Raw genomic sequence first — 26,979 nt, 5'->3', positions numbered from 1 at the left:
TCATGGGAGGATACCAGCCTTATTTTTATTCTTGTGTTTGTAATGGCCTCTTACATAGTTTGGAAAATTCTTAAACTTAATCATGGGTCAAGTGACAGCAGGTGTGTTTCTCTCCCATGTCCTGGAAACAAGTAGCTAAAAATCACTGGAAACATCAGGTTCTGGCTTGATGACACCGCAGAACCACAGGGAAGAGTTCACTCCAAAGACAAATGAAAAGAATCCCGTGTTGTAAAAGTCACCCCATAATCCATGACGTGGGGGGACCTGTTAATGATGTGTGACTGTTCAGGTTACCTGTACCTATACACCCCTAACAATCCCACGGCCAGCTCCCGGTGTAACCTTTGCAAGCATCCTCACGGCTCCGTCTCCCGCAGGATTCCAGCACCCTTTCCCGGCGCCGAGGGACGAGGGAGGGGCCACGAAGAGGGGTCTCTTTCCATATCTGTCACCGTAGAGGCGTTTCTGCTTCAGCAGCCGTGAAATCCGCAGCTGTGGCTAGGCAGTCCCTCGGAGCCGCCCCCCGCCGGTCCCTTGTGCGGCTGCGGGGAGGGAGGGAGGGAGGGAGGGGCGGTGCAGCCCCGCAGCCGGCGCGGGAAGCCTTCCCTGGCTCCGCACCGCCTTCCCTGGCTCCGCACCGCCTTCCCTGGCTCCGCACCGCCCGCAGGAAGGCGCAGCGGGGTAGGGACGGGAGGAAGGAGCGGAGCCTCCCCCGGGCTGGGCAGCGCAGCTCCGGCCCGTGCCATGTCGGAGACGGAGAGCGGAGCTGCAGGTAAGGGGGGAGCGGCGGCGCTGCCCGGCCCCGCTCGGCTCCGCCGGCCCCGCCGCAATGCAGGAGCGCTGCAGCCCGGCGCGGCCCCGGCGGACCGGGGGAAGCGATCTGGAGCCGGAGGGAGCCCCGTCCGGGGGCGGGGAGACGGCGGACAATGTCCCGGCCCCGCCGGCCGGGCTGTGCCGCGCAGACAGGGCAGGGCCGCCGGCCCTCGCTCCCCGGCCCGGGGGAGCCCCGGGGGCAGCGCCGGCTGTGGCAGCGGGGCGGGATGGGATGGGATGGGATGGGATGGGATGGGATGGGATGCTCCTTGCGGAGCGCGGAACCCCCCCCGCAGCCCCGCGGCTCGTCCTCCATCCCGGGCCGTCCCCGGGGAGGCGGTGCAGCAGCGCGGGGGGGTCCAGGTGACAGAACAATGCGGCGGCACCGCCGGCGGGCGAGGCGGGCCGGGAGCCCTGCCCGGGGCACTGCGGCGGGCGCGGCATCCCCGCCGGCCGGGCCTTTGTGGCTTCGTCTCCCCCCGCCAGTCCGGGTGCCCCTTTGCCGAGGGAGAAGAGGGAGGGCTTAGAGAGGAGATCAGGGGCTGCTGCTGACATAGAGGCAGCACCCCGCTATAGCGAATAGCCTGGTGCACTGGGAGAGAAAGACCTGGCAGCTGGGTGGGAGAGAGAGCGCTTTCTGGGCTGAGCGCCTGAGCATCCCGGCGCATCGTCGGGGACCGGGGAGCTCCCAGCGAGGTGTAGGGGGGGGGAAGCCCCGAGGGGGGCGTTTTACCACGTTAGCGAGTCCGCCTGTCTCTGATTTTGCAAACTTTACAATGAGCTGAACCTTGTTTTGCATGAAACAAGGATTTTGTGGGTTTGGTCTATTTGTGGTTACACTGTGCTTCATAAATATAACACAGCCTTTGCAGGACAGGGGTGGTCTCTCCTTGTGCGGACAGGGAGCTGGGGGAGGGAAGAGGGTTCCTAGGGTACAAATGACGTGGGTGAATAAGGGAAATGCAGATTCAGCCTGATTTCATTCGAGTTCTCCATCCCTTCTTCCTCACTGTATGCTGTAAAGGTCTGAGGAAAGTGTAAAGCTAAGCCAAAAGTGCTGGTAGCAATGTATGGGGAAACTTAAAAAGTTGGGTTTGATCATAATAGTATTTGGGGAACATTTGGAATAACATAGCTTAATTTCAGTGCAAGTGGAGTAAAAGAGTAATAAAGTATTCATTGGGGGAAAAAAACCGAAAAACCAACCAGACTACAATACTTAGAAACTCTTTGAGTCTCCAAGATGACCTGCTCTACTGGCTTTTCTCTCTCTCCCCACCCCCCATCTAAATGTTCTCTCAGTGCTTCCTAAGTAAAGTCTCTAATATCTGATTTAAAGTAACCTGTGACAATTTTCTAGCATGCAGCTGACAAAGGGAAGAATAGACTGATGGATTCATTTGTCTTTCAAATGACAGGGTATCGTGTGTTTTGTTTACTGCCAGCTTGCAAGGTTAGCGCAATGCAATAATGAAATGAAGTAATTTGTGACATAAGGAGAATTTGCACAGAAGGGATTTTGTTAGAAGATTGAAGACCAGTAGTAAAGCAATAATTTGTTATGTCAGAAATCTTTATGTTCTTTCCATGCACTGGAATGCTGAAGCTGTCAGAGGAAAAAAGGCTTCAGGGATAAAACATGATTTGGTGCATGTTGTATTGACAGTATTGATGCTGCAGTCACTTACTGCAGCACAGTAGAATGCGTAAAGAAATACCTGTGTGTAACATAGCTAGCTGAGTGTTGTGTGCAGTGCCTGCTGATCGCTGTTACAGCTTCAGTTAGCACAGCACTGCGGTATCTGCAGCTTGGTTAGTGTGAGCCTGGGTGAAATTGGTCATGCCCAGGAGCTATTGCATGTAAAGCTTCTAATTATACTGACTTCTGCCATTCTAAAGCCGTTGGCTCATGATTGGGTAATGCTGGTTGAGCTGACAAGTTTTCCTTTATGATACTGTCACCCTGTGAGCTTTCAGTCTGAATGTTTAGTTCATTCCCAAGGGACAGTAGTTGGTGATCAACAGAGCTGCCTTGCTCTGTACCTGCAGAGTCTCCCCAACGCTTCAGTCAGCTGTGGTGAGGCCCCAAGAGGTCTCTTGTGTCCAGAGGCGTTTGTAGCTGATGTGTGTATGGTGTCAGAGGGCTTCATCCTTGCCCACAGGGCGTGACCGGGCTGTCAGTCAAATACAAGTGTCACCAGGTGCTGGAGGAGGTTGCTGCAGCCTCGGGTGTGTCGGCTCAAGTTAAAGCAGCCTCTGAGAGGCCGGCTCTGTGCAGGAAAACCAGAATGCTACCTCAGCTATAAAAGACTTGATCCCTGCATGTACATGTCAAGATTTAGGATATGTTTTGCTCTCTAACTGTGTCACTGGTGGTTGGGGTTATATGGGACTTGACTGGTGTCTCATCTTGTGCTCTTTTCTGCCAAATAGTTCTTTATTTCATTGAATTGATGTGATCTGCCATGGCCAACTTCTCCTACTGTCATTGGAGTGCTGTTGAAATTTTTTAGGTCCCTCCTGGATGTCATATCTGCTGTTGTAATTAAGTGTGAATACCATTTTCCCCCCCTTTTGAAGTTACAGATCTGGTCAAATATTTTAAAATTTCCAATTACTTATTCTTTTAAGCTGTTCTGGGTGATTAACTCCTTTTTGCTGCCCTCTGCTATGATTTTGCCTATTATATCTATAAATGCACAAAGCAACTTTTCCTTTCTTAAAAATATTCTTTCTATGTTAAAACCATAGCATTAAAGAATCCCATAATGTCAGTTTTCTGTACCTGAATAGGTTCTGCCGTTTGACGATGTGTCAGATGGGATTTCACAAGTATTTGACTTCAAAAAGCACACCATTTATGGTTTTAGAAACTTCTCCCTGTGGCTGTTTTAGCCTCCAGGCATTGTGAAGAAGCAAATGGGCTTTTTTTGATATTTAAAAAATCTGTGCTGGCTCTTATTAAACAATAAGGGAAGATGAAAGGAATGAAAAACAATGCACGCAAACAATGCTACTTTCTGTTAGGAGAATGAGAACAGTCATGACCTTAATTTGGTTTGAAGCACCATGACCTTTTGGGGGAGTTTGCATCTATTCCTTTTTTTATTTTCTCTAAGTAAAGTAAATGTTGGTAATTTCCATATGCAGCTCTAGTGAAATCTTCAGAATATTTTGTCTGTCCATAAATTACTTCAGTTCTTACTTATTCAGCTTCTGTTTGGCACTTGACCCTTTCCTATTAAAAAACCTTGGGTAGTGGAAAACAGAAATGGGTGAAACTGCAGGTTGCATCCGTATTGCACATGCTTGTTCAGCTGTATTTCTGCAATGGTGAATGAGAGAAGTACCAGGAGGACTTGGAATCTGTTCCAGGAACGAGCTCTGAAGTCCATCGGTCATGATTGTAAATGGTACACTTGCTTCACAGATGTTTTACTGAAGAGTGTGCAGCTGTTTGGTGCTGTGAGGTCACAGATGTTGGTGTTGAGCTGAGGGAATGCTGCTGCCAAGTACAAACCTCACTGATCTGAAATGCCTGTGACATATCTGCAGGCTTCATCTTCTTCACTGTGACAAGTGTCCTGGCTCCTGGGTCATTAAATTGAAACTGCCTTTTCTCAGTGACCAGGCAAATTTTTGATCTTAAAAGAACATTCCATAGCTCTCATTACTCAAAAATATCTCAGCTCTGGCTCATATGCTGTGCTTTTAAGAGTCACAGTGATATGCATTTAAAATAAACAAATGCAAGTTTTAACTATTGCCATAACTGCTGTTAAAACAGTGACTTTGCAGTGTTTTAAAATTAGTACAGCAGTGGTTAGCTGTGTAAGTAATCAGTATTAAAACCGGAAATTCCTTCAAAGGCTGTCTCGGGGGATTTGAGAAAGGTTTTCATGTAAATGAAAAGGAAAATGCAGTCAGTTCTAATAAGTAAGCAAATAAATAAATGAAAACACTCTGAATACGAAGGCCAGCATTCAGCCTAGAAAGCCTTTGTTCTTCAGTAAGGACTTGACAAAATGCCCTTACTCAGGACTGCATCAGGGTGTGTCAAGGACATGGGAGAGTGGCTTAGTGAGCTGTGTTGGTGTGTTTTGGTGTGCTCTGCCATCAGCACCTTGCAGTCTGCTCCTGGGCCACGGTCATTGGGTGCTCGCTGGCCCAAAGCAGGGCCTCTCTCAGGATCGATTTGCAGGTCTCTGGGTGGATCAGTACTAAAAGCATCTGAACTTGCAAGAACAGGAGACCTGGAGAAGGTTTTTCTTTTAGCTGTTTCTTCTGTCAGTAGTTCTGAGTCAGTCCCTGAGTCAATAATCTCAGACTGTACTCTGCAGATGCAGTTTCTGAGAAACGTTGAGAGGGATTTCTAGTAATTGTTCTCAGTTGGAGTCCAGAAGAGTGTGTATTATGTGAATGTAGCTCTGTAATAGCCGTTGCATGTCATCTGAAGAGGTAATCCACTTCCTATCTATGAAGAAAATCTGTTTCTATTGTGGGAGCCCCCCCAACCGGCATTAGTTTCCTTGGGGAAGAGAGCAGAGATAAATTATTCTCCCTATGCTACTTTCCTATCCCCTAAGGATATCTGGAAATACGATATCTTGAAATACTGCTTCAATTTGTTTATTTCTGGATACATTTCATGTTCTCAGTGTAGTTCAGGACCAGTGTCTAGGATTGAAGCAGTTTCTCTCCAAGGATTTTGCAGTCCTAAGCACTCTGTGTCCACCTGTCCTGACACAGCCTTTCCTTGCCAGGTTCCATGTGTTTGTATCCACACTTTCTCTTTTTCCTGTTCCCTGTGAAGTTGCAAGAGGGAATATTCGGGTGTCTGTTTCCTCATTACAAGGTTTGGGATGTTTATCTTTGTCAAGAGATTAAAGCAACATTAAAATAACTGTCATTTAGTACATCCTTGTTTCTTCCTTCTAGTTGTTTGGGAAAGGTGACCATTTGGTCTTGTGGATTTCATCATTGTTTGAGGACTCTTAATGCTTTCTCCACATTTAAAGATCAAAGTAATTGAGGTTAGACTAGGCTGACTAGACCCATTCCCTGGTGCCAAACAGATACAACAAATTTAACATCTTTTTCTCAAGTTTCCATGGATACCTGAGTAGAGCACACGCTGTAATCAGAACGGCAGGGCATGCCATTTACAAAAGCTTTCAGTATTGTCGTTATGGAAGTGCTGCACTCAAAAATCAACCTTTTGTAGTAGCTTTCTTGCTGAATCAACTATGGCCCTGTTATGGTTTTAGCCACAGGAACTCCTTTGAAGGTTGTGCCATTGGCTTGTCACCGTGACGGTGTCACTTTGCAATTGATTTTCTGGCTGGTCAGTGTTGGTCTCTGTGTGATCTGTGTGCACAGTCATGGCAGCTCAGAGTGGTAGAAGTGGCACTTCAGTATAAACCTGATGGGTGCTAGTATAAAAAGCTCTGGAAATGGATTTTGGTTGGTGACTGCATGACTTTATGACCTACTCTACAAATACTAATAATGTATTTTCTTCTTTGCTTATATTTTCAATGAAGCTTTCTTCTAAACCTGGTAGCTGATGTGTTCTCAAAACCCCCAAATAAAAAGAATAAATAAATGCAAACTTACTTTTGATACAGCAATGAGATGTCACTCAAGCTAAATCAACAGACTATGGTTTCACAGATGACTTTGCTAATGACTTGTCAAATGTGATACAATTTTTTTCAGTTTAGCCACAACTAATATTCTTTTATTTTCCCATGTTTGAAATAATTGCATTCAATAGCCTTGAAGAATATGAAGGGATTTATATATAGCATCACTCGTGCTGACTACTGTAAGTAATGGCTGTTCTAGTCGCCTGTTCTTTTAACCCTGCCCACCACTTTTTTTTTTTTTTCCCTGTGAATTGGTGAGAGAGGTTTGTTTTTTCTTGTCAGGACTCTACAAATGTTTGAATCATTATTTAGCATTCCTGAAGATTGTCAAAATGAAAACAGACATTTTCAAGTATTTTTTCCAATTTATGTTTTAAGGAAAAGGTGTCAGTGCATTCTTCCAGCTTGATGCACTGCAAGATACTTTATCAATCTCGGAATGCTTGAAAACTAAATAAACTTTTTGCCTTCTAAGTAAACAAATGCCCCCCAAAGTGTAATTTTTCCTGTGTGCTGGACACATGGTCTGGAAAAGCTGAACAGTGATTCTTGTTCGGTCTTTGAATAGTATTTCCTTGAATATCTTGATCTAGAAGGTAAATCTAGGATTGTGTTCTTTTTGGGATACATTTACATCTTGAGATGCTTCTTAAGTAGAGATTTACAGTAAACCAGGGTTTGATAACTCTGGAATATTTTGATCATGCATTTTAAAAAGAGAAAACAATGAATTAGCCCACTCTCAGGTGGGAAATCATGTTTTGTCAAAGAGAGTGATTAATATCACTAGAGTTCTGTTTTATGAGTATGGTCCTGGGAATTAGAGCATAATCTTATTAGTGCCATTCCTGATAACCTTGCAGTGAACCAAGAGGAGGAGGCAGATGATGGCAGACATCATGATGAAGGAGAAGCAGCAGGAAACTTTTTCTAGGAAGTGTACAGAATTCTGTACATCTATGATTTGCTTTCTGTTCCTTATGTGTTTCTGGAAGCAACAGTGGAGATAAGAGATACAGGAAAGCAGTGCTTGCACTGAGGCAAATAGTACAAGGAAGACTGAAGGAAGCAAGTTCAGAGAAGAGCTTGTTGGGGGAACAGCAGATTAGGTTAGTGTGTATTAAAGGTATCTGTGGAATATTTGGGAAGATCATGGAGAATTCTCTTCTACCGCTCTGACTGCCAAATCTGTTGTTAACCTACCTTTATCACAACGTGCAGCCTGCCCTTTGTAACTTGTAAACCAGGATCAGTTTTGTCTCTCCTGGCAAGTAGTGCATGGGTGTGGAAGAGCTGGAGTTGAGGAAGAGAGGGATCACTGCGAGGCAGCACTGGTGAGTTCCCCAAAGCCCAGGAGCTGGGGTGTGGGCAGGTTTTGAGCAAACTGGAATCTTATGAGGACTGGGAGGGAAAAGCTGGCTGATCACAAAAGCTGGAAAGCTCTCAGGTCATTCAAGGTGGAGCTGGATTTAAGACCTTACATTGTAGACGGTGAAAGGGTTTAAGGCAGCTGAAGGGCAGACTTAGCTATTGGTAAGGAACTGTCTGAGGCACTACATACCCAGCATGCACAGGAGGGTGATCACTGGTTTAGTCCAGCTTAACAATCACTAGTGAGGTCAAATCAAATGTAGGTAAAATAGTTCAGCCTACACCCTGTCAAAAAAAAAAAGGAGAAGGGAACATAACCCATGTGGCATTTTCAGAAAGTTATTGCAAGTTCTTATGTGTTTCTTTCATCTTAATTCAAGTTCATGGAAAATAGGTAGCATCTTTTGCTTTTCCTTTGCCAGTGAGGTGCAGGAAAATTAATTTAGTCCACAGAGTGATTGTTAAAAAACAACTTCGGGTTGTTTTTTAATTCTCTTAACAATAATGGTAAAAACTTGACTTAAAAAGCTTGATAGCATAGTGAAAAAGTAATTCCTCTAGTCAAACTGTAATCGTGATGGGAGACAGTATAAAAGCATAAATGGAAAAGGTCAAAGTTGTAATGAAAAACATGTCTTATTCTTAGAATTTTATCCAAAGAATCGTGAGAATTTTTTTTACTTAGGAAATTACTGTGTTCTAATTGGTATCAGTGTAATGAATACCAGCTCTTTAGGGGACCAGATATTATGAAAGGGTATCAGGAAACTTGGATTTGTATCAGAGACTAGCTATGGCCGTATTCATGGAAGAGAAGTGTATCACAGTCTTCCAGCAAACCAGCTGGATGCCTGTTGGCATTTTAAAACAAAGAACTCTGATTCCGTTGATGGCAATAACAGTGGTGCCATTGGATTCAGTGGAAACAGAAGGTTCTTACTTCTGATATGAAATATGGAATCTTTTTATTTTGCGTAAGAATGTTTTAAGTGTTTCTATTTTTTTTTTTTGTATTTGCTTCTCTCCATCTCTTTTTTTGTTGTTCTTTAAGTATTTTTAAAGGCCATCTTTGTGTTTATAGTAAAATGCTCTAGGTTTCATGTTAGGTTTGGAAGCTCTGACATTTTGTGCTTAATGCAAAGCAAAATCTCAGCAGTAGGAAAAGCTGAATAAGGTTTTCTTCATCAGTGCAGCAGTTGCCAGCTAGTAGCAATATGGTAAACCCTTCTTTTCCTGTTGTGCAAACATCATTAGAAAGCTTTGCTTGTGTCAAAATTATTTGGATGCTCAAAGAGATGTACAATCTTTTGAATGAAAAACAGTGGTATCGTTCTTTTCTTTTATTGCCTGCTGACTTCTCTATAACCATAGGTTGAGCAGTCATCTTTCTGAAAACAGGTTGAAACTGTTGTCTTGAAACTGATTATCTGGAACTGTAGTGGTTGGTGGTTTTGTGTTTTTTTGTTTGTTTGTTTGTTTTTTGTTTGTTTTGGGGGTTTTTGTTTGGTTTGTTTTTGTTTGGTTTTGGTGGTTTTTTGTTTGGTTTTTTAGTGTTCACTAAAACTCATTTACGAGGTCCTGAATAGGGATGTGTGGCAGGGGCTTCCAAATATTCAGACTGGTAGTCTTCCAGCTGCCACTAACTGATCTTTCTAGTTAAGAAATGAACTTGGTCCTGCTCTCTGGATCTATTAGAAAATCAGATTCAGCTAAGCATGCAATCAGTGAACTGTTCACATTGCATCAGCTAAGTTTTTATAGAAGTTCTGGACTTTGCTTCTGCTCTGCATTCTGCGACACTTAAAGGTTAATCCTTTATTGCATTTTGTTCAAATCTACAATGTAGCTGATCATTTACTGAAGAACAGAAAAGCTAAACTGATTAGCGTATTGCAGGAAACCACAGAAAGTAAACTCTTGCATGTGTTTAGATGAAAAGAAGGAATAATTTAAATTAAATCTACCAAACCAGCAATTGGAGCTAATGTGATAATGGATATGATTGATTATTAATACAGTATTTGCTGATCTCATAATTTCAACAATTCTGTAATTGTTTAGGAATTCGCAAATCAGATAGGACCCTCTGAATGTTAAAAAAAAAGGCTGAAAATGGGAGTCTTCTCTGTTTTCCCTTCTGCTTCTGTTCACCTTGAAAATTCACAAGGTGTTCTTTGGCAATTGCTTAGGTTAGGACTAATGTCAGAAATTGTAAAGATGTGCTCAAAGTTATTCTGTACATGTTTAGTGAAATTACCCAAGCTCCTGATATAGACAGTCAATATTCATATCATAAGTAAATGTAAGAATTTTTATTCAAGAAGTTTGCATTGTATTTAGAAAAAAGATTATTTTCAATACTGGTGTAAGTGTTCTAAGAGTTACTTTAATTTGAATTCTAGATCAGATTTGTCCATTTAATTTGGTGTGCAAATTGGCAAGGATTAAATGTTTATTTAATGCATATATGCATTTAGCTATATGTTCCTTTCATAGCATGCAGTTTGACACAGGCAGAGATCCTTAGAAAACATGTGAGATAAAGCTGGAACTGGAGCCGTGTGAAACATCACTTGATTATGTTTTTTCATCACAGAAGCCTTAATAAGTTATTCTGCATTTAAGAACTGTTCCAAATACCATGATACTATCCAGGGCAGGCCAGGCATCCTTTTTCTGTTTCATGATTGCAAATCAGGTTCCTTGCAACCCTTTTCCCAGTCGCTGGCTTGGAGCAGATGCTTTTGTTTCCTTCAGACAAGCAGTCACAGTGCTTTAGAGATAAGAGATTCTTAGATATCCTGGAATATCCATACATTTACTGTTCTTCAGAACACAGCTGTAAAAAGTGGTGCCACATGCACATTTTTTTCCCCAAGGAAACACTAACTCAACAAAATATGAAAGCTCCCACATGGGCAAATATATTTTAGCACCTTGCGGTTTAGATAGGTTAGAGACTATGATGTTACAAATGTCCTAATTTCACTTGCTTCTAACAACTGTTTCACTGCATGTTGAGAAGAAGTCTTGACATTGAATTCAGGATGATGGGCTTGCAAACCATTTTCTGTTCGTGCCAACCACTCTGATAAAACACATCTTAACTTCCCAATATTCTGAGCTGCACTTATTCATTTATTATCTCTCTGAGAATGTCAGAGCCTCTTTTTACAGCAGAGTGAGAATATCACAATTATGGCTGCCCCAGTTATTGCACATGATTAGTTAGTCATGAAATCAGTTTGGACATCTGCTTTTGCCAACATGATAACAACTCTGTAAAGCCACTCTAACAGTACCTTTGGGTTAAAAAAAAAATTGTACTTCAGATGTTGTAGCATTGCCTTCTGTCATTTTCCTTGCTTGATCTGTCTCTAGGCTGGTGGCATGTAGGATGCATTGTAGAATTATTTTATTTAGGTGGGCGTTTGCAGGAGCAGCACTGAACACAGTGCAGAATGGTTATGGGTTTGGAAGGGTTTTTCTCCTCTCTTCTGAAAATATTGGTAAATCACCAAGAGCTTAACCTTCCAGCAGAGTTGAATAGTTGATGAAAATTAGAAAAAAGTTAGCCCTTCCACAATTCCAGCCTTTTACGTGTACGTTTTCAAGAGCATTTTGAAACTGAAATGGACAATATATTTAAAAGATTTTTGATTGAAGTACCCAAGTCCATTTTCTGTTCTAAACATTATTTTTTGTGGGTCTCTAAACCAAACTTCTTATCTCTGATTGACATTTTTGGATGTGTTAGCAAATATTTTTCCACTTAGGAATACAGTGAGTGTCTTTGTATACTTTTTACACCTCTGGATTATCACAAGTTAAGTGAATAAATTCTTGATAGAACACCACCTAAATTAGCAGTTTCGTTGGATGGATATGAATATTGCACTGGTTATTCAGTCACTGCTCTGTGAAATACAAAAAAAATGTGTATACTGTCACACAGGATTTTCAGAGTTACCTATAAAGCTATAAGTAACTTCTCAAGGTACACCCAGGCTGATAACTGAAGACAGGATGGAAAATACATCATGGAATGGTTTGGGTTGGAAAGGATCATAAAGATCATCTAGTTACAGCCCCCCTGCCACGGGCAGGGAATCCTTCCACTATCCCAGGTTGCTCCAAGCCCTGCCCAGCCTGGCCCTGGACTCTTCAGGGATGGTGCAACCACAGCTTCTCTGGGCAGCCTGTGCCAGTGTGTCTTCACCTTAGTAAAGAATTTCTTCCTAATGTCTGGTGGAAATCTCTCTTTCACAATAAAACCTTTGTTCTTTGTCCTGTCACTACATGCCCTTGTAAAATGTCTCTCTCTGACTTTTTTGTAGGCCCCCTTTAGGTACTGGAAGGTGCTCTAAGGTCTCCCTAGAGCCCTCTCTCTCAGCCTGTCTCCACAGCAGAGGTGCTCCAGCCCTCTGAGGATCTTTGTGGCCTCCTCTGGACCTGCTCCAGCACATCCCTGAAACATGAGTGCAGAAACAGGTAACCAAAAGAATTAGTGACAGGGAGAAACACTGCAAGCACGCAGGTAGCGATTTGATGTCTGCATTTCTGGTCTTCAGAGTCAGCATCCTCGTGGGGGGAAAAGTGCCAGTTTCCAAAGATGCTGAGTCAGTATTGTGATGTCCTGGTCTGCTCAGGAAGTACTGATTCAGGTCCAGTATTCCATTGGAATGACAGCAAGATGCAAGGAATATATATTGTGACCTATTCTTTTTTTTTTTTTTTCTGTGCTGAAATCATGTTCTTCAGTTCTAAAGAAATGATATGTTGATGGTGCAATAGTTAATGTTTTGAAAACAGGAAGAAATGGCACAAAGGAGACTCATAACAGCATCTGTTCTGAAGATACCTTAATGAACCAAGCAGACTCTGTGCTTGTCACATTTGGCTTGTGACTTTTTGTACTTCACTGCAAGAGGAGTAACAATATATATTCCTAGAGAACTTGAGTAGGAAATGCAAATATTCTGCTTCGGGAAATGCTTCTGAAAACCAGGCTGAACATGCATGTTATAACTTAAAGAAATAAATGGTATTACAAGAGCGACATTAGGATTTTGAGGAACATTTTTTTTTTTCCCCTGTGGGCAGAATATCCTGTAGTATCCCACTGCAGGGTTTTTGAATTTTCCCTGGGAAACATCACATATTTGATCACCAGGAACAACAGGAATCTTCACTAAGTGATTCTAAGGTCTTTGAGAGTAGCTTCTGTGTCATCTTGGAATAAAGCTCTGACTTGCCAGTCATGTCTAGGAATTACATGCTATGCATAAGTGTGTGATATATCTAAATAGGTAATACAAATACATTGAAATGTATTAATATTTATTATGATTATTAATCTTCTGAGACCTATTACATCATTCTGCTTTACATCTCATTAGCTTGTATTCCACAGAATAGAATTCAGTAAACTCAAGGCTCATATTTGGGGATAGAGGGATAGGAGCAAGGACAGAGTGTGTGGTACCATTTCTACCATTTTGATAAACTGTTGCATTCTTCATCAAAGAACATATATATAAATCCATCTAACTCCTCAGTACTTAATTGTTTTAATAAGCTGTTTCCTTTTCTGTCATCAATGGTATAAATACAAGTAATGCATTACAGTATTTGTCACTCATTTGGTCTGTTCCTTTAAATGAAGTTTTAGTGTTGTATGCCGGGTAGAAATATTTCTTTGATGACTTACTAATAATACTTTCCTTTTTCCCAGCTGGATTCTGTCCTGCAGTACTATTAACAGCTGCAAGATGTTTCAGTGCAGAGAGTGCACTGAAGAATAAAAACAGAGACAGTGTTGGGAAAGTTTCAGAATAAAGGCTCAGGGTGGACTAATTGCAGCTTACTCTTCCTGCTTTGTCCAAATGTTATCAACTGCTCTTTTTCTCTTAAAATGAGTCTGTCTCTTTTGATCTCACAGCTTGTGTTTACTTTCTACATTCACGTATTTACATCTTGCACCATTCATGTGAGTATGTAGCGTTCGAGATGCTTGTATCAACTGTGATTTGGGAATTTATTTAGGAAGAATTTTTAAATTGTACATGACAATGTAAGAGGGAAAAGAATGGAAGTTAGTCATGAAGGTCAGACAAATATTTTAAAACAAACACTAACTGGTGCCTTAGCATATTTTAAGGGCAAAATATGTATTTTAGATGGCAACTGTGGAATTTGCTTTCTTTTTTAGCAGATTTGTTACAACTGGACAACAGTATAGTCGTTTGGAAAGCATATCCTACTCATTCTGCTTACTGACACTGACAATGTTTGTTTGCTTTTAGATGCAGTTTCCACATCTGCTTACTCATCACCAGCCAAAAGTTTGGGAGACCCTGGAATAACTCCACTGTCTCCTTCACATATTGTGGTAAGAAATGCACTCTTAACATACATTGTGTGTTGACATTACTTTCTCTTGCCTGTTTAGTGGGATGTAATTTCTTCAGAAAGCTGTCACTTTCTCACGTAGTGATCCCCTTTATGCTATCCATAGGATTAAGTGAAATTTTGGTCGCGTTAGGGTGGGTGACAGAGCTCCCATTCATTTAATTTCATTGTGGTCCTGGTGTTGATGTTTTGTATTTGCTGCATGCTTTTGTATCAAACACAGGGGCTTCTTGATCCTCGGGGTTCCCAAGTTCTGCCCCTGCCTTTATCACTGATTTATATAGGCAGACCCTGAAAACTCCCATTCAGAAAAAACCAGAAGGATATATATGATACTCAGCAGTAAAGTCCAAATTCCTAGAGAAAAGAATCTCATCCTATGGATATATACATCTAGAGAGAGAAGCTCAAAATAGAACTGGTTTCGTTTCTTAAGGAAAATAGCAACTTCTGTAAGCATTTAGAAGCAAGCAAATGTCCCCTAAAGGTTGTGTGTTTTAATCTCTGATACGTCATGCTGATTTTGTTGATGAAATCCTTTTAAGTCTCACGTGTTTTTAAGATCATCTGTATGATTTGTAACACAGGAAATGCAAAGTCAGACTTCTACCTTAGCTTTCTGAATCAAGTTCAGAGTTGTGCATGAACCATCTTGAGGATTTCCAGTGTTCTCATAATTTTTTGCTTTTATTCTCTTCTTTCTCTATATATTCTAGAACTTGCCATTTTACTTCTGTCATACTGATTAATTTACATCCTATTTCAGTTACATTTGCTCCTTAAACTCTTTGAGGAAGACATATAAAGAGCATCTTGTCCTAGTTGAAAAGCTTTATCAGGAGAATCCAAACAAATCTTTCACGATTTGAGTCCGAAACTTATTACTCTTGTTTCTCCCTTTCAAATAGCAGGCCTATGGGATGATCTTGGCAAAAGTAGAAATAGAAATGTGCTGAAAGCAGTAGGCATGGAACTAATGGAGATATGTGGGGAGTACCGTGGAACACTGCTCACAGAGTGAGAACGTTTGGCAGTTCCTCTGTAAAAGATAACGACAGTGGCTTCAGTTCTCTTGCCTTGCTAAAGTTGTTCCTGCTTTAACCCCCATCAGCACGTGGAGAGTAGTTCTTTGATGTTTATTACTTACTCCTCCTTTATACAGGGTTTAGGTTAGGCAACACCCTACTGTGGAACGGTACAACTTCTTGTTTATTCACACCATGCTTTATATTAAATCATTATGATTTGAGCCATAATCCTTCCAGCTCTGCTAGTTAGCATTGCTACATTGCCCTTGAGTGTGCTTTTCAGGGATTGCAGGATTACAGGTGAAAGGCAGGAAGGAAGATTCATTCAGATTCACCATAAGCAGCCAAACAGCTTTCCACGTTGTAGCACAGGCAGGGGGAAAGAATGCATGTAGTGCTTACAAAGTAAGTGTTATGTAAATTCTTCATAAATAAATAATTTTCATGGGATGCAAAGCTTATTGCTGAATTTTGGGTTGTTGTGTCTCCGTTATTTTTAAATAGTAATAGTACCTCCTGTTCAAGGTTATCACATAGTTAACTCCTAAAACCACCACATAAGTCCCAAGTACATCACATCAGTGGAAATAAACATATTCTTCAGTTGATCAATTTAAGAAAAAAAAAACCAAAAAACAAAAGGACCCCAAAACCACAAGTTTTAACAATATAGGATAAGAAGTATTTCAAAAATTAGTATGAAGGAAACTCTTGATCAGAAGGTTATATATAAAAGGCTCTAGCAAATATGTTGAGTCATATATTGAATTTCCACTTCCATTGGAATGTGCAGCTTTTTGGTGTCAGCTTTGGTCACAAATGCAACTGTAGGGAAGCTTTTATTTTATATGCATGTCACGGAGAGCAAGAATACTGACGAGTCACAGTAATTCTGATCAGTTACTCAGTGTCTGTTTTGCTTCTGCTGTTTAACAGAAGGATTCTGATGCAGATGATGCTGTAGAACAGTTATTTCTTGTTGTTGTGGCTATTGATTTTGGCACAACATCCAGTGGCTACGCCTACAGCTTCACCAAGGAACCAGAATGTATTCATGTAATGAGGTAAGGGCTGCAATGCAGCATTTAGTTTTGGATTGTGATAACATGGGGTGTCTGCAGTAGCCATAGGTATTTTCTACAGGAGCCTGAAGTGTCTAGGTCTGTCTAGACATAGTGTGAAAATTTCTCATGATTATAACTTTTTGTTGCATCTTACTGTATTCTAATTTGCTTTAGTAGTCAGTGGAAACATATCCTCTCTTATTTTGCTGAGTTTACAAGATGACACAAGTGACAGGAGGGATCAGTGAGTATAGAGAATTTTTCAGGGAGCATAGTTAATTATTAGGTCAGGATACCCTTATCTTGAGATACTGAGAGAAACTACACTTTTAGTAAAAGTCATGGCATTTCCCAGGAGTTGCCCATCCCCTGGAATCATGCTTGTGTACAACACTAAGTTACTTCTGCCCAGAAACTGGTAGTTTGTTTGATTGGAGCTTTGTAGTGCTAAATTTGAATCCTGTCTATGATAATGAACTAGTGATACTGGGAAATAAGCAATCAAAAGGCATGAATGTGAAAATGAAGGTTTAATGTGAAACTTGTTCTGCTTTATATATATGTAAGGGACAGACTTCAGATGCTTTTAAGTAGGAGGAAGTTATTTTTTTATTTCTTAATTAAATTAACACAATATAAATCAATACGATTGCAAATACAAAATCTGTTACGGCAGCTATCTGGAAGGTGTGCCCTGCAAACCATTGTTACACTATTTTATAGTCTTTTTATTAAAAACCTATACAATTCTTATTGAAGTATATTTAAAATTACTATGTTGTAATAAAACCAAGATAACTTCAGACATCAAGTATGTATGAAAAGCTCAGTCATAGAAGAGTCTTAACAGTGCTGCTGTTGCAGTAGTAGGTAATGTTCTGTAATACTGAGAACAGAAGGTCAGAAAGACTAATTTGCAGCAGTCCAGTGTGATATACTGCAATTTTTCTAAGCAAAGATGCTGGCTGAATGCAGCTCCCTTAATCTCAGCAGACAGTATTGATTGTGCAGTCAGCCTGCACAGTTGGTTTGTGTATGGTTGCAGAATGTTTCTAATTCAACTGAGGGATTTGAAATACTGTCTAAGGAAGGTAAATTTCTCACTGGTACTATGCCATCCAGCTGCAAAGTACCACTTGCAGTATGGACAGCTAATGCTCTCGAGGGCTTTTATGCATTTCAACCCTCTGGTTCCCCAACCAGCACAGGAAGATGCACGAGGCTGGAAGTCGAAGGACAGGCCATGTGTTGCTTTCTCAGAAAGGTTACAGGGTTGTCAAGCTGAAACCCAAGTTTAGCAGCTCCTATTCTTTTTCAACAGCAGTAATTAATTAAAGTCCTCAAAGAAGTTGGGTGCAATGAGGGAAGACATCTCTGAAGCTGTACCTGAGCAAGCCTAAAGTGTATATTCTGTGTTGCTTCTGTAGTGTCTGTGGAGCTTTTACTATGTGAAATCACTACCATTTCTGGGGAAGTCCTTTAAGTGCTTTGGACTGAAAATTTTACCTTAGGGCCTGATTCTGCCGTTGAGTTCACATTACAGACTAGATTCTCCTTCCAGGGTACCAGGCATCCTGCGGTCGATGGTTGGGACGTTGAAATCTAGGTGTTTTGTGCTGAGCTGAGAATATATTCCTAATCTTAATTGACTTTACTACTTATGGTTCAAAACATGGTGTTTTCTTTCTAACACTATAGTGGTAGCATGATTGTGATTTCAGAACTGTGTAGTTATTGTATGAGATACTGGTATTGAAAGAAATTAAATAAACAACTTCATGATTTTCAACCAGAAGAGAGGAACATTTGGCAGGGGGTGAATGTATTGGTATTTCCAATAGGTATTTCAAACAACGGAAAATATTTTAATACCAAGAATTATTTCAGGTTTTTTTAAAATAAATAAATATGGCTGGTGGGGGAGGAATTTTGGGGAAGATATAACTGACTTACCAAATAGTGTATGTTATGTTTTTATATATATTTACATATAAATACTCATGAAAGAATGAAATTCAATTAAAATAATGGTTTATTTATCAAAATAAGTCTTCAGTAGTTCAGAAGGTATTAAGAGGTTCAAATTCTGTATATAATGAGGCTTACATGTAGGATAATTTATAAATATTTCAGGAGAGTAAATGTAACTTCCCGCCCACACTCGAGAATGTTTATGTTAAAATAAAGCATACCACTGATGCATGGTCCTCTGTGCTTCCTAACATTTTTTCTACCTTTCCCTCCTTAGTGTTGATCCTTTCCAGATACTTAGAGTTCTGACTGCGTTTTAACAAAGCTGCTTTTCTGTAAATGTCTCGGGGAAGGATAAGATGGGTTTATTTAGAAGGTCCTACCTTGGAAAAGAGTGAACATAAGGGACTTTAGCAGCAAGTTTGAGTGTAGTGTCAGCAGCACCATGATTTTAGTCCTGTAATTAGTGGGCAATTAAAGTCATGTTTTTGTGTGTGTTTATTTGCTGTGATGTCCAGTACTAAAAAAAAAAAAAAAAAGAGTTTATAAGCGTTGACCTAACAAAGTTCTTTAAGCATATACTTACCTTGAAATGTATGAGTAGCCGCACTCATGTCAGTGTGTGTTTGGAGTTGGGTGACAATGAATGTCTTCACTTGGATTGCAAACCATTGGTTACTGTTTTATCAGTGTTAGGTACAACTTCACAGGTGACAACTCTTGTAATTTCCCTCCCCCAGCTTCTCTTAAAGATAGTTGTGGTTAACTTTAGATTCTTGTTGCAGATTAGGAGTATGTGCTATGCACTGTACCTTGACATTGTGAAAAAATGCAATGAACGACCTGGCCAGGAGTTCGTTCATCACTTCAGTAGCCAAGGCAGTGCCCAGGCCATAATGAAGGTTTGCTGCTGTAGAACGAGTTATTAATGTCTCATTTGGAGGGAATACACGAGCTATTGCACAGTTTTGAAAAACTCCTAGTGATTTATATGCCATTACATGAAGTTACGAATGTTTTGCCTGCTGGTTAAATATCAGCAAACGGAATGTGAGTATTTCACAAATGGAGAAAAAGAAATGGAAAAATGCATGTGGTTGTGAAACAAATTGCAGCCCGCCTTTGGAAGGAGGGAGATTGTCATCTCTTTTTGGTGTAACTTCAACCTTCAGGTTTTATCTTTTCTTTCTCTTCCCTGTCTTGTAGTTATTGGGAGACACACGCTTGCCTTTCTTCTGCATACACACTCCTAGTGGCATTTATCTGCATTTTGATGATTGCAGTCTTTCATTTCCCTCACTGTTTTGCTGCAGCTCTGGATCAAATTCTCATCACTCTGCACAGATCACTCTTTGGTCTGTCTTTTAGCCAGACTGAAGTGTAAGGAAGGACATTTCTCTAACCTTGGTGTATAACCTGGTGGTCCTTTCCTCACTAACTTTCCTCATCTCTATTTTCACTTCTAATACACAGTCAAGATGTTCTGTGGATATAAACAGGTCTGTGCTGTTTATATCACTGTTGGCATAATCCATCTCTATCAGCCTAGAAACATATATGTCTGCATTTGGGCAAAAATCTACCTTGGTTCTGTCAGAATAGCTTTTTAAACTCTGATTCTGCTCTGAGAAAATATCCCCCGTATGCATTTAGAACAATTTTGGCTTGTATAGGTTTATGCTTTTAATAGGTGTTTGTTTTTTTTTTTTTCTTAAGAGCATTATTATTATTATTTTGCCTGTTTTGGTGCCAAGAAAGAAAACTGCAAATGAAGGTGTTGCAGTCCTAGCTCTACTGACTAGAAGCCCCCACTAACTGGAGTGAGGCCAGAGCTCCACCGGAGAAGATTGCTGCAGCCAGGGGTTGCCATTCGTGTGCCTTTGCTGCTGCTTCTCTCTAGAAGAATGTCGCATGGCAATATTTTTAAGTCCCTGATTACAAATGGTTGTCATATTTCGCTTTCTCTTTCCCTGCTGCCCTTTCTGTGACTGAACAATAGTACAGGCTGAGCAATTATCATGTCTAGTTTTCATCAGAAGCTCATCAGGAAGTGAGCATCCAATTCTCTGGACGGCTTTGAAAATTTCAGCCTGTAACATTGAACATAAATTTGTCTCCATTTAAACCGCACCTTAAGCGTACTTATTCCGGAAAGAGAAGATGTGCCTGGCTGTAATGAAAAACAAAGAAGTATTGTTATTAGCCACAGCCTATTTATGGCATTTCCCACCAGTGACTCAGAATGAATCATTAATGATTCCAGGAGAAAATGATATCAGTCTGTCTCCTCTCTGCTTGCAGCAAGTGTGTGGGATTTAACAATCTGGTGAAATAGCAGTGTTTTCTGTTCATAGGCTATGAGATCCCAGCTTCTTCACACTGGAACCATATGTTTGCTGTAACACCTACTCAAAGATTTTGGAGTTGACCAAGTGCATTTCTAGCAGCAGGTTAGAAAGAAGTGACCTGGAGCAGAGCCCTTGCCAGCTGATCATAGCTCAGGGGCTGAGTAGTGGAACTAGGGAGGTTTAGGAAAGTTTTTTCAAGTTGATGAAGATGGAAATCATTCCACTCCTCATCGTGCTGTTTCTGCTTTCAGAGCAGTGGAATTGTGCTCTACACTGAATGAAGTTCAGACATGTTTTTCTCTGCTGTCGCTGCAAAAAGGGGCAGATTTTGCTCTGTTAGATCCAGCTGAATGGTCTGAAGGGTTCCCAGCACTTCACAAGATCCTGGTCCTTGTTACTTTGCCAAGTATCAACCCTTCGATTGCAGTTTTCCATGTCAGTTTTCTGCCTTGGTCTGGAGGTCAATTTATTTTCAATGGATTCAACTGTTTTTGAGAGTGAAATGGAAATAATTTTTTCTACATAATCTGCCTATGTCACATAAACAGCTACCACAGAGCAAGGCAGCCTTTTTGTGCTTCAGAATAAGGACTTGGGAAGGAGTATATTCTGAAAGTGCTTTTTGCTATCTTTAGAAAAAAGCAATCGAGATGTAGTTTAATAACGAATGCAGTTGCCTGTGTGATCTTAACTTGGCTCCTGTTTGAGCTGTGTTATGATTATGTCTGAGAGCATAAACAGATTTTCTGCTGGTGCCTTTTTAAGAAAATCTTTTCTGGTAAATGTTTGTTTCTCATACTGAACGTACTTGTACGTGGAGGGGGAGGAACAGTCATGCGAGTTTCTTGTTCTTCCATTCTGCCTTGGGTTTTTTTGTGATGGGAAGTGAGGAGAAGACAGGAATACTTACAGCTGTCTCTGAGACAACTTTCTTAATGTCTGACCTAATTGTCCTGCCAGGCCCCCCTGCAATTCCTGCTGCTGCTGCTCCCATATTTGAGGTTCTTTTTTATTTTCTTATCTATTCTGTATGTATACTTCTATATCTGAAACAAGCTTTGGGTTACGTTTGCCTTACTACTTTTATGCCTCTTGGGTATCCTCAAAGATACCTTCAGAAGCTTCATAAGAGAGGGTAGAAAAGAGGATAGATTCACCAGTAGTGACAGAAATATTTTGGTACCTTGAAGATACTTGGGGGGTATGCTTTATTTTTGACAGATTAAGACTTTTGCAGCATTTGGGGCATTTAAAACACAACATTTATCAACTTCAGGTGAGTAGAGGGTGCAGTGCAGAGAGGTCATCATCTGCAGATGTGTCTTCAGAGTTTCAGGTGTACAGGAAATGAGGCACATGGTCAGATGGTGTTTGAACTGGCTTGCCTTGTTTCAGAGAGTATTCTGTGACAGAAATAGGGATTTGATCAACTTCTCCATAGTGGTGTGCAGATCGCTTGAGCAGGCCCCTAATTCTGAATGGGAAAAGTATCCCATACAAGTAAGCATTCATGGAGCCTGATAAGAAATTGGATAGCCCAAATTTGGGTTTTTTAGTTGTGTTCCTGGATAGTTGCCTTTTCTTTTCTGTACAATTTTTATATTACATTTGTATGCCTAATCAGAAAATTTAAGTACAAAACTGTTTCCTTTTTAATTGTGTATGTCTTCAGGGAATCTGTATTCTTTTCTGAGTATGATTATGTCCTTAAGAATTATACAACTAACCACAAAATGTATTGAATTGCTTGAAATGAAGATTGCAGTCCTTTTTTCTTAGGTAGGAATAAATCCATTTGGTTTTGGTATTACAGGGTTTGAAATTAGTATCTTTGGAGGGAAAAGCAGTCACTGAAATTTGCCACCACATTGTTTTTATTGTGCTACACTTGTTTTTTTTCTGCTGCTCTAAACTTGAGCATCATTTACTGAAGCTGTTTCACATTTTTTGATTAGACGATGGGAAGGTGGAGATCCAGGTGTATCCAACCAGAAGACACCGACCACTATCCTCCTAACTCCAGAAAGAAAGTTTCATAGTTTTGGCTATGCAGCAAGAGATTTCTACCATGACTTGGATCCCACTGAATCGAAGCACTGGTTGTATTTTGAAAAGTTTAAGATGAAACTACATACCACTGGTGTAAGTAATGACCAAGTGGCATTTGCTACTCACATTATTTTCCTCTGAACAATACAAGATCCTCAGATCTAGTCAAGATTGTCAACTCAGATTGTCAACTAGATGTGAAGCAGCTCCATTTCTAAGTTTAGAGAGTAAATTGAGCAAGTGAAACTCTTAGTTTAACATGATTCATTTTGCTTCTCACTTGGCAACTGTATTTTGCCAGCCTTCTTTCTAAATCTCAGAAGTTCAGTGTCTGCTTTGCTTAAATCTGCATGTCCTAATTTTCCTGGGTGAAATTCATAGCTGTCTGGGGAGTCTGCATGAGTTGGTTTGTTCTGTAAATCTAGTCAGCAGAAATGGAATGTAAGAGCCATACTGAGTTCTAGCACAGAAGAGCAAATTCACCCAGAATTTGTTGCCAGAACTGCAAGTGCAAATCATACGGTTAATTTGACGTTATTCCTATTGATTATATTTTTGTCTTTAATCCATTCTAGAGTTTTGGGAATCAGCCAGTACTTTCTCTGTTCTGGTTTCTTGTGATGGTGGGAAGCCAAAAATCTGTGCTTTTACTTCTTAACTTGGCTTAAATTTCTTGCATATGCAGCTTTGTTGCAATTAATTACAGATACACTTATTGCAATTCTTTAATATTTAATACACATTTCTCTCTCTGCCTGCAGTTATCTGTAGACATGGTAAGTGTTTAAAAACGTAGTCTAAAATAAGCAGCAATATGTCATGCTCCAGGGAATTCAAGTGATGAGTTAAGTCCTCTTCGGAACAGTTTTGTCACTTTTTCCTAACCAGGTGGATAATGAGGATTCGCTTTCTTCAAACAGTGGGAAGAAATTTCATGTTTCCCTTTTTCTTCTAGTAACTTCCTGTTATTTTCTTTCATGTAGAATCTTACCATGGAGACAGACCTGACAGCTGCAAATGGCAAAAAAGTCAAAGCACTTGAGATATTTGCTTATGCTCTGCAATTCTTTAAGGAACAGGCATTAAAGGTGGGGTAATACTTCCTTATCAAGATCTTCTGTATTTAGAACTGCTATAAATATGAGCTTAACGCTTTTAACCTTGCCAGATTTTGACCTCAGTAGTATTTGATGTAAACAAAGCAAGGCAGGTGTAGAAACCCTGGGCAAGCTGTGGACTCGAGGAGCTCACAAAAGTCTGAAGTATTATTTTCCATTTCCCATTTGTAATGTTGCAATACTTATTTCTTTTAATGTTCTGCTTGGATCACAAGATTGTTTATTGTGTTCTCTGGTGAAACACGTGGCCCCCAGTAAACTGGTTTTGAGATTTAAAACCTCAGGTAAACAGTCAATTGTGAATTAAGTAAACATTGGCTTCAAACGTGCCACTATAATATCAATTATAAGCATAGCAGTTCCTGGGTCAAATCAGAATACTCATCCCAGCAAACATTGTTTATAATAGCCTTGTTGCTAAAAGCTAACCTACCTTTTTAAATGGATTTATTTTCTCTGAGATCTCAATCTCTTCTTTATGGCTGCAGAGAAACAATCCTACCACTACAGTTCAAATGCCTTATCATTTCAAAGACTTTCTAAGTATTTTGTGGTTGATTGTGGAGTCATGATGACTCTGAAGCTGTGCACAGAGTGGGGAAATTCTTAGCAAATGTGGTGGGGTACAATCCCATATATTTACTGTGCTGCCTGTTCAAGGCTACATCCTTTCCTGCTGTTAGTAACTAAATCCCTGGCATTTGTGAATAAATCCTGGACCTAATTAGACAAGCAGTGTAAGTGAGCTGTTACTTTGGACTATAATCTGTCCGTTTCTGGTGCTGTGTGCAGTATAAAGGTACTACTTTTCCAGCATAGCTTAACAAACACAACACCTTGGCTCAGCACATGCAGAAACATTCTTTTACATTCTAAAGGCCTGTTGTTCACCTCTCTGAACCTTTCTATGTTTGGATGGAGATTTAGATAGGACATATGGTAATAACATTTTACTTGGAACCTTTCCCAAAACATGTCAGTATATCATCTAATTTTCAAATGCAGTACAGACTTCCCTCTTTTAAAGGGAAAAAAAAAAAGGACAGTAAAAGTACTAAAATAGTCTTGAATGTTTGCTTAAAGCAAAATTTTGAAGTAATTTTTTTAAAGGGGGTTAACTATAACCTACCCTTGGTAACTGTGTTGTAAAACTCTGATTTAAAGGTAAGTGGTGTATAAAGAAGTAATTGAAAAATCCAGTTTGTAAAACATAATGTTCATCAGTGATACTTGGAATATTTTTCTGTCTATTAATCAAGATGTAAGTGTGAATTCTTCAAGTTAACAGCAAATACCACACTGCAACTAGGAACGTATATAAATATTCTGTAGTACTCTGTAAATTGCTGCTTTTGCAAAAACCACATTTTCTACTTCATATTAGCAGTAAACTTTTCTATAGACCTCCTTGAGAAAGCTTCAACCCTAACCATACCTTTTGGCACAGTAAAGCATTCTTCACAGGTTGGAAGTAATCCTGACTCGTAGCATTGAAGTAACGGGAAGAAAATTGAAAAGAAAGAGTTACTGTTACTGGAGCCAGCAGAAAATAAAATTCTCTTATAAAGTAGACACCTATCATTTTGCATTCACCTCTATTTTCCTTTTATTTAGGAGCTCAGTGACCAAGGAGGCTCGGACTTTGAAAACACTGAAGTAAGATGGGTTATTACAGTTCCTGCTATTTGGAAACAGCCTGCAAAGCAGTTTATGAGACAAGCTGCCTACAAGGTAATATTACAGGCTGAATGTAGAAATGTCCCTTTAAAACCCTAGTTGGTAGGCTAAATGATTAACTGTATTTGGGAAAATTAGCTCTAGTATAAACTGTATAAATAATGGTTTAGAAACACTGAAAGAGGAGTTAAACTCTATCAAGCAGTAGATTGTTATATGTATTCACCTCTTAACTGCCTTTTTCTTTCTATTTACTTTTATATGTTCATGTCCCTCACTGTAGGCTGATATTTTAGTCGTCCTGAACAATATATTTGAACTGAATTCAGTGCACGTGGAACAGATGCAGTTTTGAAACCCAAGGGAAAGTTGATTTTAAAATACTGGACACAGTTTTGTTTTGTTAACTTTCTTTAGGTCATCACAGACTTTTAAAGTAAAAAAGGAAAAAAAAAAAAAAAAAAGAGAGGGAAAGCAAAGAGCCTCCTCGGTGGGACTTTTTTTCCAGTTCCCATTTTCCCACAGTAAGAATGAAAGGACTCTGAACTGGATTGTCTGGATAGAAAATTACATTGAAATGTTATTTTCAGCAGTAAGGGATTTATCTGCATTTAACTCTTTCCCCCCAACCGTCCCCCAGATATGTCCACTTTCCATTTGCATGTCCTTTATTTCAGTTTTGGTTTGTGCCTTTAAGACATGAGATGTGCATTTTCATCAGCATATTCATTTTCAGTTTGGGGTTTTGTTTTGGTTTTGGAGTTTTGTTTTTGTTTGTTTGTTTTTGTTTGGTTGGGTTTTTGTTTGGGGATTTTTTTTGTTTGGTTTTTTGGTTTGGTTTTTGGTTTGGTTTTTTTTCAATTCTTGGTCAGAGACATGCATAACGCATTGGCAGCAGCTGTGTGATGCACAGCTTGTAAAATATCTATCAGTTCATGAGTAATTTGCAGAGTGGTCCTGGGATGCACCTAGATTTTTCTAACTCTATTTCTATCTCTAATGTTGAGCAACGTTTTTCTTAACAGTCTGTATTGTGGGATTGCTAATGCTAGTACCAGAAGCAAAACACTCTTAAAGTTCTGATGGAAGGACACGGTTGTAGGTAAATCTGAAACACTAGAGACCCATTCATTATTCTGTATATTGTTGTCTGCCTGCTGTCTGTGTGCATGTGTGCTCGTGAAGTGGCAGCTGTGTAAGGAGCAGGGCAGGGTAAGGTAGATCTCTTGGCATTTCTCATTTGTGGCACAATGGAATGTTGTTAATTAGTGTCTGTGTCTGTGGTTGTGTCTGTGATTGTGTACTATTATGGGCAAGCTTGATAAACAGCAAGGATTACCAAGGCTTTGAACTCGGGGTGTGTGATCAGCTGCAGGAGAATAAGAGTTTAGGGAAATAATTGATGTTAACTTGACAGACAGTTGATTGTTTTAAAGTAGCGGGATGAAGAAACAAATGCAGAAAACTGAGAATTCTGC

General features: G+C 40.1%; 1 protein-coding gene across 2 annotated transcripts in view; it reads left to right on the top strand.

The window, feature by feature from the left end:
- The first annotated feature begins 634 nt into the window (after nucleotides 1-634).
- HSPA12A (heat shock protein family A (Hsp70) member 12A) overlaps nucleotides 635-26,979 on the top strand; it is a 49,646-nt gene continuing 23,301 nt past the window's right edge. Inside the window, exons 1-6 of one of the 2 annotated variants that reach the window (XM_027900249.1) lie at nucleotides 635-775; nucleotides 14,141-14,226; nucleotides 16,211-16,338; nucleotides 22,613-22,799; nucleotides 23,690-23,794; nucleotides 25,439-25,555. In XM_027900249.1, the coding sequence (XP_027756050.1) occupies nucleotides 748-775; nucleotides 14,141-14,226; nucleotides 16,211-16,338; nucleotides 22,613-22,799; nucleotides 23,690-23,794; nucleotides 25,439-25,555 (651 nt within the window). In that variant the 5' untranslated portion in view covers nucleotides 635-747. Of the gene's footprint in view, nucleotides 776-12,264; nucleotides 12,327-14,140; nucleotides 14,227-16,210; nucleotides 16,339-22,612; nucleotides 22,800-23,689; nucleotides 23,795-25,438; nucleotides 25,556-26,979 lie in introns of those variants that run through there. The other variant, XM_027900250.1, reaches the window with a different exon arrangement.

Source organism: Empidonax traillii, unplaced genomic scaffold, assembly GCF_003031625.1.
Source record: "Empidonax traillii isolate 1590-97213 ecotype Southwest subspecies unplaced genomic scaffold, ASM303162v1 scaffold716:size334641, whole genome shotgun sequence".
Taxonomy (NCBI): domain Eukaryota; kingdom Metazoa; phylum Chordata; class Aves; order Passeriformes; family Tyrannidae; genus Empidonax; species Empidonax traillii.
The sequence above is the reverse complement of the archived record's forward strand: the minus strand, read 5'-3'. Positions and strand labels throughout refer to the sequence as shown.